The 16,217-nt window shown below is 52.8% G+C and overlaps 3 protein-coding genes across 3 annotated transcripts; 2 read left to right on the top strand and 1 right to left on the bottom strand.

Moving 5' to 3' along the window:
• Positions 1-551: 551 nt before the first annotated feature.
• NCLIV_049150 (conserved hypothetical protein) lies at positions 552-3,956 on the top strand (the record flags this gene model as incomplete). Its single annotated transcript, XM_003884467.1, has 1 exon — positions 552-3,956. One exon carries the CDS (start codon positions 552-554, stop codon positions 3,954-3,956), a length of 3,405 nt encoding a protein of 1,134 aa, XP_003884516.1.
• Positions 3,957-7,597: 3,641 nt separating this feature from the next.
• NCLIV_049160 (conserved hypothetical protein) lies at positions 7,598-8,712 on the bottom strand (the record flags this gene model as incomplete). The annotated part of the gene is made up of 2 exons (XM_003884468.1): positions 7,598-8,421; positions 8,670-8,712. 2 exons carry the CDS (start codon positions 8,710-8,712, stop codon positions 7,598-7,600), a joined length of 867 nt encoding a protein of 288 aa, XP_003884517.1.
• Positions 8,713-11,056: 2,344 nt separating this feature from the next.
• Positions 11,057-14,427, top strand: NCLIV_049170 (conserved hypothetical protein; the record flags this gene model as incomplete). The annotated part of the gene is made up of 7 exons (XM_003884469.1): positions 11,057-11,224; positions 11,579-11,707; positions 12,232-12,384; positions 12,543-12,723; positions 13,214-13,389; positions 13,730-13,741; positions 14,410-14,427. 7 exons carry the CDS (start codon positions 11,057-11,059, stop codon positions 14,425-14,427), a joined length of 837 nt encoding a protein of 278 aa, XP_003884518.1.
• Between the last annotated feature and the right edge of the window lie 1,790 nt (positions 14,428-16,217).

A 16,217-nucleotide genomic window follows, 5' to 3' on the forward strand; every position in this document is an offset into this window, starting at 1 on the left:
GGATTTTTCGGGTGTGTCAGCGCTGTACGCCGAATTGTTTTGCTGACCGTCTCTCTTCTGTCTCATACTGCGGTGAAAACTGGCCGAAGTATGGTTGTCGCAAGGCGTGATTCACATTGATCTCGACTTCGCGAAATCGCTCGTGGAAGTGTGCCTTCTTGAATTACACGTAGAAAGCGCGTGCACACGTGGCACGTTGCCTCTGGTGTCCTGCCGTTGTCTGCGCTTTGTTTCCCTGCTTCCGTAGATTGCACTGAACTGCAGAGTGTGCGGGACTGGTCGCTGTCTCGTCTTGTTCCACGGTCTCTGATTTGTCTTGCGCCGTGCCCATCTTCGCCTTTCCTGCCGTCTCGCAAAAGGACCCGATCCAAGTGGCGGAGTGAAGAGTCGTCTGAGCCGCTTTACCGTTGCACATATTCTTCCCTGTTCTCAAGTGTCTACCAATTTCGTTCCTGCTCGTTTTTTTTGAGGCGATCCTCCCGCCGGGCTCTGTCTCATCGTGATCGTGGCTTCACTGGACCGGTGTCCGCACTCGCTGGACAGAGATCGAAATGCGGATGCCACTTCCTGTACCGCCTGCGTTGTCTTTCGTAGCAGTCCCTCCGGTAGCCGCTGCGGCACAGAAGTTTGCAGCTCCTCCAGGTGCGGCGCCTCGCCTCACCGGTCAGCCTGTCGGCTCTGATCCGTACTACTACACGACTCCACGGGCTCTCGACCGCGTCGTTTCTTGCCACCCTACCTCGCCCCCAGTCCCTCCCAGATCTGAAGGCAGAGACCTTCCTCTGCGGTCGGAAGTCTCTGGCTGTCCGGTTGCTGAGGGCCGCCGGCTGAACCCTGCTGCTGTCACGCCCCCCCGAGGGACTGCGGAGTCGCGTTATTCGGAGGCGAGCTACCGCTCTCATGCGCCTCTTGAGAGCCGCTACTACGTAGAGGGCGCGCAGAGCCTGAGTCAAACGGAGCGTGGATTGGCAGATCTCGACATGCACTCCTTCGAATTCGACGGAAAATCTCCGTACACGCGCGGCGAGCGGCGAAAACTGCCTGAGGGAGAGATGGGGCTGGAGAGTCGAAACGGAGGGTTTCCGCACCACGGTCCTCAGCGGAGCGCGTGGGTCGGGAGGCCAGACGATCGCGGCGAGAGGTATCGGAGAGAGCGCCTGGAAGATGACGACTTCGATCGACGGCCATACGCCTCGGCGCGGCCGGCATACAAGCAGACGGGAGGCCCTGTGCAGCAACGAAGTCCGAGCTATTCACCCGACCGACGGGCACGGGGGCGATCCGGCGGCCGGGAGCACGCAGGATGGAGCTACCACGCGGCGAATGGAGGGCGGCTGCCGGGGGCGCCGCCTCAACGCCATCTGGAGGGCGATAGGTACCAGTCGAAAGATCCGTTTCATGGGTCGGGATATTCCAGCCAGTCGCGCGATGCCGGGGTTCCCGGGCGGAGGCCGTTTCTGGCGGAAAACCACAGACGGGGCAGCTGCCACCCGTGTGCGTTTTATGCGGTGGGGAGATGCAGGAATGGAGAAGAGTGTCGAAATTGCCACGATGAAGAGCACAGCGATCCCCGGAGTCCCCTGTTTGCTCTAGACGTTCTCCACAGGAAGGGCTTGTGCATCGTCTGCATCGACTTCAAAAAGAAGGGAATGTGCGACGATCCGGACCGAGCGCACGGAATGCTGTATTGTCACCACCCGCAGCACTGTTCAAGCACAGGCGACTACGCAGAAGAACGCAGAGACAATGCGGCGTACTCGAGCGGCAGTGGGACACGACGAGCTCCTGCAGACCACTCGCCAAAGATCCGCCGACCAGGAGGCGACTGGGGAGACTCGCATGTTTCCTCGGGGCGATGCAGGCAGCGAGAGGACGACTACGAAGACTACTCGGGACGGGAAAGCGCGAGACGGCGACTGCAGTCTCCCGAGAGAAGCTCGCGTGGCTACGGCTCTTCTGCTCGCCCGGACTCGGGGGTCAGTGGCGGATCAAAATACATGTCGCCGGGGAAAGAAGACTATTGTGGCCGAGAGAGGGGACCTGGTGGAGGCGGCTCGGGTGTACGTACAGCGTCTCTAGGTCTGAGTCGAGGTGTGCAGCCGTCGAATTCGCGCATGCATCCGCCTCGAGCTTGTGAGGAACGCCGATGCGTTCCTTGCGCAGTATTTTTTGCGGAAGGACGTTGTCGACAGACCGACTGCTCCCGGTGCCATGAACCCTGCCATGGCACTGCGTCTTCCTCTCTCTTTTACCAGCGTGTTCTCCACGAAATGAACCGGTGTGAGCCTTGCCGAGCGTTCGCTGATGGGTGTTGTCCAGTGAATGAAGCTGTCTGTCGTTTCTGTCATGATCCAAGCCACGCAGGCGACCGGCTTCCGGTTCTGAAGTCGCCGTCAGCGCCGTACTACGTTTCTCGCAGAGGGCCGTATGAGGCCAATCCTGGTCGATCGGCGGGCGGATCGAGTTACAGGGGGGGACGAGAGGACGACAGTTTGCGACGAAGAGAACCATTGGGAGGCGGTCGAGGCGGAGGCGCGGATGTGGGCAGTCGGGTTGCAGCAGGCGGAGATTCAGACCGCAGTTATCCGTCGCGGGGGCCGCGCGTTCAGCGTGTGGAGCGAGGCGGGGCAGCCTACGGAGGCGCGCATCCGGAGCGGTGTGTTCCGTGTTTGTGGTATTTCCAGCATGTGACAGGATGCGGGAAAGGCCGATCCTGCACGGGGTGCCACCATGAAGACCACCGAGACCCGCAAAGTGATCTGCATCCGTCGAAGCGATTGCATGTCCTTGGCAGGTGCGTGCCGTGCCGAAACCACTTTAAAGGCATCTGTCCTCGACAGGCAGAAGCATGCGGTTTCTGCCACCACGAAGATCACGGAAATGTGGTAGGGAGCAAAGACGACGGCCGGGCTGGGGAGGAAGAACGGAAAGAGGGGACAGAGCGGAAGGAACACGATGGAAGCCGCAGCCACGAGACACGGTCCTCAGAGTCGGGGGGCCAGGCCACCGAGTGTAGTGTCGACGCAAGGGGGAACAAAGAGGGTGAAGGCTGCAGAGCGCCTGCCACGAGTGAGTTGGGGGAGAAGGCAGGCGGCGGAGAGACTGGGGGAACTGGCGGATCGCCGGACTCGCGGGAGGACAAGCTGACGGAGAAGGAATCTGGGAAAGAGGGAGACAGCAAATCGGCACGGAACGCCACAAAAACCGCAGTTAGTTACGTCCGTCAGAGAGGCCAGAATGAGCCTCGAGCGCACGAACGTGGTGTGTGCCGCCCGTGCGCCTTCTACTTCATTGGCCCGCAAGGCTGTCTGAAACGGGAACGGTGCCCAGATTGTCACCATGCCGACCATGCAAACCCTCATTCTTCAGCGCACCCATCAAAGCTGCTGCACTTGAAGGGCACGTGCAGACCGTGCATTCCTTTCCAGCGCGGAAACTGCCAAAAGACTCCGGAGAACTGTGTCTATTGCCACCACAGCAGTCACCTCGATGAGGTGAGCCAGGACCGTGAGCTCGGCGACAGACACGCAGACGCGGTGGAGGAAAATGAGCAAATCGACGCGACCGAGTTCCCTGTTCAGGACCTCGACGATGACCCGAGCTGCTGTCAAGAAGACCATCCCGAAAGCTCCCCTTCCCAGCAACTGTCGCCCGGGGACAGTCGTCACTCGAGTCGACGTGGAGGTGAATTGGGAGAGGCACCCCCCAACGGAGACCAAGGCAAATCGGGTTCTTCTGATGGAAGTGAGGTTGGCAGGGTGACAGAGTACACTGGCGTCAGCCTGGATCAAGTGAAAAGGCCTGAGCAAGACGCAGGAGATGCGAAGGGGAACACAGGCGGAGAAGACGCAAGCGTGGCAGACCAGTCTTGTCCGCTTGACGGTCCCCCCCGGCCGTACGGCGATGCCTCTCAGGATCCGGCGGTGGAAGAGGGAGCCAAGGACAAAAGCGCGTGAAGAGACGATAACGGATGACCCACACCACTGCACAAGTTACCTGCTGGTGTGTATACACCTCTGGACCGTGGTACGACCGAAGTCCATAAGGCATTAATTGGACTGACCGGAGCGAGGTGTGCTGCGGATTTAAAGAGTGTGTGAAGCTCGCTTGGAAGAGATGAAAAGAGTAGGATTTTGCCTTCTTGAGACCACAAATATGTGTTATTGTACGTTTTATTTTTACATTGAGAAAAACGCGTTCAGACTGGTGAAGAGAGTGCTTCCTCCCTTCCCCCGCAGAATGACTGGCGCGCCATCCGGCGGAAATCTAATCGGAGACGGAGAAGAAATTGTTAGAGGACTGGCTGTGAATTCAGCCCATGCAACGTCGAAAGATTGAAAGTGCTCCACGTTCCATCAGAATCGGTCACCGAAAAGCAAGTCGGGAAGTTTCCGCGCCAAGGGCATGGGAGTACAGTTGAAACTCGAGGTGGATAATGCGGGTGGAGGAATCTGACTCTTCTGTGTAAAGTGCGACTTCCCGGATGACCCGCACCGATTGATGAAGTGCATACGTGCCTGCCGAGATTCGAACCCTACGCCGCGAGTTGCCGTACCGTCTCGTGGTACAGCGCTATGACCTGTAGGTGATGAATCACTTCTTGACGCGGGACGGAGAATGTGAATCGTTTCTTCACAGCCTACGATGGCGGGTTTTTCGTGGGGTTCTCTTGGCACGAGCATGGTGAAACAAAAAGGGGATCCGGGGCCACATGTTGTGGCGCCTGAAGCTCTTGGCCTGGTGCTGCGCTCGTACACCGTGCTCGCAAAAAAGACAAGACAGCTTGATATTTGCGAGAAGTCAAGAAATAGTCGATCCCAAGATATCTGCTGGGAATATATTTATATACATACATATTCGTATGTAAACATATGTATATGTGGATGTCGCCTCCTCCTAATTGGTGCACGCATAAGCAGTAACCGGTAAACACTCTCGCCCTGAGGTGGATGTTTCCTCTGGACGAACTGACTGCACGCCTGCACGCCGCGGAAGTGCATTACTCTAGGACGTCTCCGGAAATTCAATCCGTGGCGATTCGATGAAAGCATACAGAATTCTTATAAAGCATGTGCACGAATGCCTTACTGAAGACTCGCTATCATCTCAGTCCACATGTCTTGCAAGTATGAGTACAGTGTGGCATAGCATTCGGATCGATTTTCTCTAACAGGACCTGGTGACCCCCGCTAAGACATAATGCTCCAGTATGTCTCGCGTCATCCATTCCGCCGCGATGAGACGCAATTATGTCAACGTACATTTGGACATACATGCATATTTACACCCAGCTGGTGATACGCGACCTCTCAAGTCGTATGATACCTCTTTAATATGCATGTAGCGCGGGACCCGGACTGATAATATCTGAAGCAAGGAAATGCACGGTAAGAGATCAGAAACCGTTTCAAAGAGTCAACTCGACAAAAGAGAGGCATTTCTGGCCCAATTACTGCGTGAGATGTTTGCCGAAGAGTTTTCTACCTGCTACACAAAAGCTGAACGTGAACCGAAAAAGTGTCCGTGTCAACAACGTTAGACTCTGGCAAACCGATTGCAACTGGAGGTCAGAGGGCAACGAAAGCTGTAGGAATTGCTCAGACCGGCTGCATCTTGCAGGTAATTCACTTCGCTTCTATTGGAAAACGGCGCTTTCTACTACCCTTTTCGGGTAATGTAGCGGAGCGTTGCGTAAGATCCCTGTACGCAACCTATCCTACATTTCAAAACTGCTATCAATTTCGAAAGCCAGGTTCTGAGGCGGTCGACATTGCTAATTGCCGTTAGGAAAGGCCAACAAAACGTACATCCGAGTTTCGACTTGCTTAGAAGTCGAAAGGCAGCGCGCAAGAGTCCGGAGGGGGCCTTATCAAAACGCAGTTGTTCTCCACATTTGTTCGTCATAATTGATGGGCAAGAAATGTACACCTTTTGATATTTTTTGATGCCGACCTGATGAAGGATTGAACTACAAAGAGATAGAATACGCGACTCGGTGAGAGATTGGATTTTTGGTCAGATTTCTAATAGAAAAAAACTGGTCTAATTTTCGCCGGTTATTGGACCCGGAGCGGGAAGAGACTTTCTCGGTCATTAGAAAACGGAAGTTCATGTCGGATATTCCAGAGTTCTTAGGCCAATGGAGTTCTAGGGCTTTAATTGATTTGACAAAGTATGTCTTGGAACTGGTACAGCGATGACGAGACCAATCCATCTGAATACGTATCTTTTAACGCGGATAACGTGCATAAGGGATATGTCCTGAAAGAAATTGATCAGCTGAGCCGCTATACGAAACATCATGTATTCGAATCTGGGCAGGTTTGCTTTTCCTGCTCCCAGGTGAGTCACAGGTAAGCTCGAATACATTTCTGTAGATAGGCTGACTAAACAACCATGAATTCCTTTGCAGAAATGTTCTGCGCACTGTACGGTCGGAGGGGAAGTCGTGTGACTCGCACCTCTAATGTGCAGAATTCACGCTTCAGATATTACACAAATAGTAACAGCATTGAAGGTAATCCCTGTTGTAGTGGACAAGGGACCGGGTACTGACTGTACGACCCAGTCTTCGTTCGGAAAACCTACACCTGTAGATCAGTCGCAATACGTAACGTCACCAACTCCCACGTGTGCTAGCTGTGTCATACATATCTAGCTCCAGATCACCAAACTACATTCACAAGTAGTTCTTCCAGAATACGCGGACCGCGTGGCACTACCGGTCCCGGAAAGAAGAAAACTACCGTTTTTGGAAGCGTTCGACACGCATTCAATGCTTTTACATGTGATCGTGACGGGAAGTGGCCGTCTGCATTCTGGTCACACGAGATAACCGCGTGAAGCCAAGACATACCGCCGAAGTGTCACTGCATTCGGCCCGACTAGAACACATTTGTTGCGAGTGCGCAGGGACGCTGCCGCACCTTACAGGGTGACGCTTATTCAGATCCATCATGCAGCCCTTAATACCACAGATTGTTTACGAAGCGTAGCTCGCGATTTTTGTTTCTTGGAAACTCTTGGAAACACGAGGTCCACTCGGTTCATACGGGTCACAAGTGTGTTAAACGTGACAGAGTCAAGTCCCGTCTGCGCGGGCTGTAGTGACTACAGACCCCCCGAGTACAAGATAAGGTTTTCCTTGTACGGCTTCTTTTTTCTGTATGCAACTAGAAAAGAAAGTGATTGGGGCGGACCGTACTCAAGCAAAGGAACCCTCGTGTGCACAAAAATACCAAACTAGTTCATGGCTTTTATGTGAAGGGTCCACACGACCAGTAAATGTTTTTTGGACACATTCCAGCCACCTAACACGGACATATACCGCGCACAAGCTGGAGACTTCCAGGCGCGTATGATTAGTTTTCCCTTTCGTCTGGTTAGTGCCGGCGGCGATAACCGAGTTTGGAAGACGCGGCGTACGAGGTTGTTAGTTCCCGTACAGGAAGCTCACCCTCGAAGATGCGAACAAGGGACTCAGAAACTGATACTCATGCACACACCACTCACCTTTGACGGTCATTGGGTTGTGCACCTCGAACTGGCCCATAACTATAGGCAGACTATCAGCTTACATTTCGAGCGCAGCAACCCCTTATTCAGCGTTGCTGGTTCCTGATGTCTCTTCGGTAGCAGAGACTCCTGATGTCTCTTCGGTAGCAGAGACTCCTGATGTCTCTTCGGCAGCAGAGACTCCTGATGTCTCTTCGGTAGCAGAGACTCCTGATGTCTCTTCGGTAGCAGAGACTCCTGATGTCTCTTCGGTAGCAGAGACTCCTGCATCAGCGCTCGGAAGGGGGACTGTTTCCCCTGTGTCCTGCACAGAAGGAGGTACTTCATTGTTTTCGGAAGATCCGGACTTGAACAAGGCAGTCACTCCTTCCAGACTCACAGTGAGGTATGATTGGAGTGAGGCCCCTGTATCCTGAGCTGCTGCGGAAGCTTCTGCGGCCAACACAGTGCCTTCTTGCGTCATTGAGCGGAACAGCCCTGACACACCATCGAGACTCGTAGTCAAATACGAAGTGATCCCAGAAGCGCTAGTCTGCTGCTCTTTGTCTTCTTCCTCCTTCACATCATCTGCGGGAGGCTCCTGAGAAGGTTCTTCCTTTGCCGAAGACGATCCCCCTTCCGCCCTGTCTTCTTCACCAGTTAATGCCTCTTTCACGGCTTCGAGCGACATATAGGACCCAATGTTGTTCACCACCTCGGACGACGCCGAAACTGCCCCCGAGCTGTCGCCGCTGAAGAAATCACCGAGACCTGAGAGATATCGGGAAAATCCATGGTCGGTCGCTTGAAGTGGGACTGGCGGTGGATCTTTGGAGCTGCTTGCCTTGGGTCCTTCTCCAGGTTCTTGTGCCGACACAACTTGCTCGGCAACCTCGTTGTGTCCTGCATCCGCATTCGGGACCTGATCTGATGCCGCACAAATAAATGACGCGCACGTTCCCAGGATGTATCTCGCCGACCGAAGGATCTCCCCCCCCTGTCACAACATGAGGCTTATACGTAACCTCTGTGTCACTCGCACCATGCATGCGCAAAAAAGAATGTGTCATCGCTACCCAACTGAACTGCAGCATTCTCATCTGCATAGACCGAACTGCTGGGTCAACCGTCTTGCCCACGTTGCTTCCGTCACATTTGAAACTGGGGTTGCCTACCAGGTGTTTGAACCTGTCCTTCGGTACTTTGTTCGTTTCCCATGATATCAAGAAGTAGAATCGCCAAGCACCAGCCTCCGCTTCTGGTAGCTCTACGCGAAGATGCTACAGGTGTTCGCCGTCGCGTTTGACGTTTTGAAGGCCTGCGGCACAACAAATTCCAGTCGTAAAGTGAGGAGCCCATCTTACATATAGAGATCACTCAAAGTTTTCACAACCATTCTCCACTCCCGATCGCTGTATCGCGTTCGGCTGACTCCACCGCATCTTCACAACGCGATGGGCTTTGAAGGAAACTACTCCGACACACATAAGAACACGCTAACGCTCGATCAGTCTATTAGATTTACATGTAAATTCAGAATTCTCAACTCCCTGCTACACATGATAAAATGGTGTTCCTAGATGTCTAAAAACTACCTTCTTACGCGCCACAGCAACTAGCATCGGTTTAGCATCGCGGTCGTTCGTACACACTCAATGCAAGGGTACGAATGGATGCCTACAAACACGGTATCACGCTTAACAATGCGTGCATCACTGGTGCAGGGCAAGGGCTACAATACCTCCCGCGCGTCAGCAGCACAGATGACGACGTGCTCCAGTCTACAGCTCCACAGTCCACACAGGAAAAATTTTTGTTTTCTGAAGGAGCTCCAAGGGATAGCATACGAGGAAACCCATGCGTTTCATTTGTATGGTGGGGTGAGTCCCCTTGGTGTCCGTTCACACTCTTGCTTCCACCATCTATCTCCGTGCCATTGTCTGTTACTCTTTGAATCCTTACTAGTTCCGAATTTCTGAAAAGCAGCTGCCTATCTGGAAGCAGCCCAGAAGCAACCAGGAAGCCTTGGGCAAAGAGGATCAGAAACCGAAGGTAGGCCTGTCCCCACCGCTAGCCTAGCGACACCGCCGTTGCAGCCCTGCTCTCGGCTGTAGCCACTCCGAGAGGCGTAGAAAAGAGCTCGAGATAGCTTGTATTTTGAGAAGCAGATGTCTGCTTCGCACAGAGATAAGTCGGCCGGAAATAGTTTCGAAACAATGACAAATGAGCACAACTCGCTGTCGGTGACGCCGGCCGCTGCCGCATCACTCCCAACCCCTGCAGCTATGACTAGGGCGGCGATCGTCGAATGCTTCGAGGAACTTCACGACAGAACACCCAAACAAAGGCCGTCAGGTTCCACAAATGACGGGTCAACTAAAATAAAACAGGGGGAAAACACTAAGCAAGTGAGCATAACTCTTCTTTTTAGCCATCCTGCCAAACACGCGCCGTAGGCACAGCGGGGGCATGGAAGCTCTCAAGCACCACGTGCGCGAACGAGGGAGATGCCACATACTAAGGTTGGTGAGCCATGCAGGTGGTTGTGCAGCACTGAGGAGGAGAGCATCCTTGCGAGCAGGAATACATCTGCCTTAGATGCTTGTACTCCTATATGACAGGTGAAACGATGAGAGCTATATACATGAAAAACTGCATGGTCTGCAAACTTGTCCAACGAGGCATTTATGTGTGGCCTCAGCTTCTGCAGCTGCCCGGCCGTCCGGCGTGGGGATGGGGGGAGGAGGGTCGGACTGGACCAAGGGGGGAAAGAGAAATCGAATCTCCCACTTCGCAGATTTCGCGGCTACCTGGACGATCGACGGTGTCACGGCGCACAAGGTGACCAGCTGGAATCGATGTTAAGCTCCTGTGCCGGGCAAGTGTTTTGGCCTTCATTGAGGCCATCCGAAACTTCTGTTCAGCATAATGAGCATTTTGTCATCCGCTTTTTCTTCCGGCAGAATCCGACACCGGATCTCATTCCAGTTTTTTGTTCCGTACCTCGTGAATCGGCGTTGAGCCGCCAGCGAATACACCTGCTTTGTCGTGTAGACGAGTTTACCGTTGCAGGGCACATTTTCTTGCCGTGTGAAGGTTAGTTTTTTACCCGCCTCTCTTCACAGATTTTGCTGTTCATGTTTCCTCTGGCCTTCTGTTGCGACTCCTTGCTGTTGCCCGGTTGGCTTTGAGCGATGATGGTAGCACACAGGAGGAAAAGATCTTGACACAGCCCACTGGGGACAAGATTTTTGGAAGGATACCCGTTGTTTTAGCCACTAACTTCCCTCTCATAGGTTATTAATGACTTCAGAACAGTGTACAGACACATGACGAAAGTTTCTTATATGCAGCCCAGTTTGTGTCTGTGTCATTCATGTTGGCCAGCCGATGTCATGGACCCCTGAGCAATAATGGTACACCAGGGGATTCACCTCTCTCCTATTTTGACTTTGTAAACGGATGCTGATGAGTCGGACTTCTCTGCAGCCGCCTCCCCCTTTTTTAGACCTCTTTAGAAGAAGGCATATTTCTCCTAGATAGTACTGCGCTTTTGAAGAAAATGGCTCTCCCTCCTCCTTTCACCCATTCGCCGCCAATGTCGCTGGAGCAGCTTATCGGCAGCTGCCACTCATTACAAAGCACGTGGTGTATCGGCGTCGTTCTGTGCTTGTTATCCTCGTTCGCTGGCGCTCTCGGGGACAACATCGTCCGCCTATCATTCTTGAAGGTCGGTAGTATGCGAGGACCGCCTCCTCGGTGTGAGGTGCGGGCGAAGCCGTGTATAAAATGAGGAGTCGTATACCAACCAGTTCTGCGCCTGATTTTTTTAAGAAGCAAAAGCTCATTTACACCAGTGAAGAGCAAAAACATGCCAGAGACGTGTCCCCGTTCTTTTCGGTAACTCTATTCCGCCCCCCCGTCCTCCCCTCGTCCTCCCGCATATCTCGTAGTGCATCTAGACGTCACTCCCCTCCGCGGAAGCTGTGAACTGCAGAGACCATAAACCCATGAAACTCAGCAAGGAAACCAGAAGAACATTGCCGAGATTATAATACAGAATTTGTTCTCTGTTCGTTCGCAGGAAAGAGGTCGAAGTGTCTACAAGTCTACACGGTCTCTCCACCAGCGTCCTCTGTGGCTCCTCGGAACCTTTCTGGCAGTCGTCGTAAACCCTGTCTTGACACTTATGGCACTCAAGTTGGCTGCTGCTGTGAGTGTAATTCCGAGTTCCTCATGCATGGGGAAATTACAGGACAGTTGGCACCGTTTGAAACAGTGCATGTGGATAGTTGCGGAGGCAACTTGGGAATTCATCGACCACGCCAGTGCCCACGTGCGTCCTCCGAAGGGGGATCGGGCTCCACCGTTTTTATTCCATACACGTCGTGGGATCGGTCGGGTGAGAAGGGGACGTTGGTGCTACTGCGCTATCACTCGCATGAACAGTGATGTGGAAAACCTTTCCGATAACCGTGAAGGAATGTGTGGCTTCGGATGTGCTTTGTGTGGGGTATCTTTTTCTGTAGCTGTTTTACTAGTGCTGTCGTTGTGGAGAGTCAATACCAGGTACACTCCCACTCGTTTGTCTGTATATCCCATGGTAAGGTTTCTCTGCAAGTTCCTGTCGCTTTTTTTGACGGTGGACGCAGCGCTGTTTGAATCTAAGCTCTCTGGGCGTTGCGGAGGCCTGTCATTTCCTGTGCTTCCTGCTGTGTATTTCTCTGTCTTTTCCAGTCAGTCGTCCTGCCCTTTGGTGGAATGCACATCTTTTGGAACGTCATTCTGGTTGGCTACCTGTTAAGAGAGAAGCTCCTTGCAGCCGACGTTGTCGGCTCAATGTGCATTCTCTTTGGTATTGTTGTTGCCATTGCATACGGCGCACACGAAGTAAGCCAAAAGAACGTATGAACCGACACAGGATTTCTAGCGAATTCCCTGCACATGGGCAACATGGAACGCAGTTGAGGTACCCTCTACCGGGAACAACTGAAGTATGATGACGGACTTTACGAAGTCGAGTGGCTTTCTGTCTTTGGTGTTCACAGCTTCCTCCGTACACTATAGCGTCACTTACTGCTATGGCGTCTCAGCCCGCATTTTCCATCTACTTGATGGTCACTTTCTTCGTCGTCACTGCCATGATGCTCGCCGTCGCCACCCCCGTGCACAAAGGACTGGCCCGGCTCTTTCCGCCTTTCCTTGGACAAGATTGCAGCTCCCCACCAGGTTCGTTCGATCCACGCTTCGTGAGATGAGCTGCTGTGCTGACACTCTGTCACGCTTTTGCAGGAATCAAAAGAATGGATATAACTGGAGGTCGAGTCTTATGTGGTAGAGGAAATCTGTTGGTTTCGTGAATATGAATAAGCTAACATGAAAGGAATCCATCGAAATAGCAACTCAGGGTTCCCGCGGTTACCAACTTTTATCGCACTCGGAGCAATCGTCACCTCATCGCGTCCGCTGCACGTCACGATTCAACGGCCGTAGCCACCAGAGCGTGGAGGGAAACGGTGTTGCCTCGAATGACACATACCTGGTGCATGACGGAAGAGCAGCCTTTAGGAAGAGGCCGTGGTCTTTTAGTGGCGGGCGTGGTCAAGTACATTACCAGATCCATGACGTAGGGGGTGCGGAGGTGATCCGCTTACATGCGGCTAGTGAAAGTAGCTGACTGCTTGTGAACCTTTGCGCCGTCTTGTCGTTTGTAATTCAGGCCAGCCAGTGACTGATACTTCTATGCTGCTGCCATACTTCGCTGTCGCGGAACAGGCTGGGCCACCTTTTCGGTTGCGGCGCCTGTGCGTGTCGGCCCTGAGTGGCATATTAGGAGGACTGGGGAATCTAAGCGCAAAAGCCGCGATCGAGGTTGTCAGCTCGGAGGGCATTGCGGTGTGTGTCCGGCGATGCGGATTGTATGTGTGTATCGCGTCAACACTGGTTCTGTGCGGACTGCAGCTCTTCTACTTAAATCTCGCCTTGTCTCGGTATGGAAGAAAAATGCCCGTTCTTTTGAAACGATGGTTCTCATGTGGGCATCGACGGCGTTCACGGGCGAACTTGATAGCCGTCGATGATTGAGAGTAGTCCGCACATTGTACCCACCTTTTCGAGTTAAAACGTCGCTTGCTTGCTTTGGAAATTTTGGATCGGACCGTAACTCCCGCATTTTTTTGTCGGTGCGTGTACTTGTGTGTGTGTGTGTGTGTGACTGGGTGCTTTCTTTATGCAGGTACGAGGCGAAGTACGTGGTTCCCATGGTCAATGCAACCCTGATTGCGAGCGGCTCCGTGGGAGGCATTATACTCTTCCAGGAGTTTGCTCGTATGTCGTCAAGCAGCATAGCTGCATTTTCTTGCGGCTCCTGCTCAGTAATTTTAGGTGTCGTCATCTTAGCGGTGTCGTCATCGAATGCCGTCTCCAAAGCCACACATCGCGATTGCTTGGCTCAAAGAATGCTCGAACTTGAAGCTACAGAAGACGAGAGGTGCGTCAAAGGGTTTCGAGAGTGGTATCCTCATTACAAGTATATATACATGTAAACATGCATTCGCATTCATTTCAGCCGCCGCTCTGATTCAGGCCGCGTTCCCTCGTTCATCGTCTGTTTCATCATCTGTGTTGTTTTCTATCCACTCTTCTACTGTGTTCGCCTTCTTTTTGCTGCACTTTTCTATCTCCCCGTGATTTCGTTTTCGCCCTTCTCTAATTTCTTTGTCCCGTTTCTTCTTTCATTCTTCCTCTCTTGTTGACGAGATCATTTGCAGGGGCGTTTAGAGCCGGGCATACAGCGGTTCGCGGACGGAGGGTAGCACCGTTGTTTAGGGATGAAATTGCGGTGATTTTTGATTCGTGGAGATACAATCAACAGCCTCTGTTTCCTTGCTTCTGCCTGCTTGCGCTCCATTGCAGGAGAGGATTGAACTGTGAGCCGTTCCATTTCAAATCAAGAATGTGCGTGAGATTGTGAACGAAAGCGGCAGAGCAGTAGTTGATGTGTATCGGCAGTGAATACCATGATATTCGTACAGCTTGTATACAAATGTTGTTTTTTTAAAATAAACGCTGGCAGTTGGGTTCAAGACGGTTAGCTCGACTTCAGCCTGAGAGGGGACAAAAGGCGCGATCGTCTGCAACGTGTATCATGCAAATCCCATTTGTTGTGTCTGAAAAACGGATAAAATTCTTCACCCGTCGGAAATGTAGTAATACGCCAATTGCTCAGCACCACTGTCGGATCGACACCACTGTGGTGGTTAACGTGACGCAGGTGTACGGCTCGTGTAGGAATGTGCATAGAAAGTGGCGACCTCGTCAAGTTCTTCATAGATAGGTGGCCGTCGCGGCACAAGGACCGTGGCGAGGTATAGTTGAATCAGTGCTAGAGAAAAAAGGCTGTCGAGAAGTCGTACCTTATTTGTGGAGAATGGTGTAGAAGGTGTTGCCACGACTGGGAGAGCCGGTCCAGTATGCGGTGGGACCACCAGGTCAACGTCTTCCGTTTCGCAGGTGCCGACACATTGCTTCTGTTGTTTGCGGCAAAAAACTCGTGCCTGATCGAACTCGCTCTAGCGACGCAAAGGAGATAAGGGATTGTAAATCGGCGTGGAATCGTGCCGAATGGCGAATAACTCTCGAGTATGACGCTACATCCCTGTATACCCAATGCAGCTCTGCATCACTTGGCGTCACCCTTTATTGGAATCTGTGCGGGCGTATTCCGGTTGTAGCTATTAGCCGCACACTCTCACGCGTTCACCATTGTTACGCCCTATAAATTTGGTGCAATACAAACGTGAGTGACGGGGCCAACGGATCACAGTCGTGACGGTATTGGGACGGACTTTACCCGTATTTTTTTCAAGCAGGCAACGGGGGAAACCGAGTGGTGTCATATTGTTGATAGCAAGTGTCCTCTCCCGTTCAACCGACATTTACAGACATGTAGGGAATCAGGACACGCTTCTCTTTGCATGGCTGACAGTGCAACTGTCATTGCCCGTTAGATGCAAACAATCAAACGAATATAGAAAGAAAGAGCATGAAGTCGGCTTGACACAGATGGCCGGCCATCGCTAGCAAGCAGGCCGCTGTCTCTTTGAAGCTCATTTTCTGTAAGTCAGCGATCCACAATCTGCATACTGTAGCTCCTCTGGAGGCAGGAGCCGGCAGAAGAGTTTTAACCGCAGGATCTCTTGTGAAGACAACAGACAGCAGGTCAACACCAGGGTTAGGGCTCAGAACAATGCCGCCGGATTTCTCCCTTTACGAAGGTGTGCGCAGCTGGGACTCGCCGCAGTATGCACTCCCCGAAAACAACTATTCAGAACATGGGACGTTCAATGTAAACAACACTTCAACCTGACTGACACGAGCGCGGGCGAGAAGGCTGAGAACTACAGGCTTGGCGGATTCACTCCGTATCAAATTTGGCGGAGTATTCTGTGTGGGCAACCGCGGTCCCAACGCCCCGCCCAGCCACTCGAGGCGGGAAACGGCGAACGACGTGCAGCCGCGCTCTGTCGCGTAACAGGGCTCCCTGTCTCCTTATCCAAATGCTTGCTCCGCAGGGGCATGAACTTCCTCCTTCCACTCATTGGCTTCCCTCCGTCTCCACGCGTGTTATAAGACTTCGCATCACTTATCTCCCATCGTCGGCGGAAGCGGCAACACGTGAGTGACTCGTACAACTGTCGACAAAACGCGTACCCCCCCCCCCC

Source organism: Neospora caninum, chromosome X (assembly GCF_000208865.1).
Source record: "Neospora caninum Liverpool complete genome, chromosome X".
NCBI classification, from domain to species: domain Eukaryota; phylum Apicomplexa; class Conoidasida; order Eucoccidiorida; family Sarcocystidae; genus Neospora; species Neospora caninum.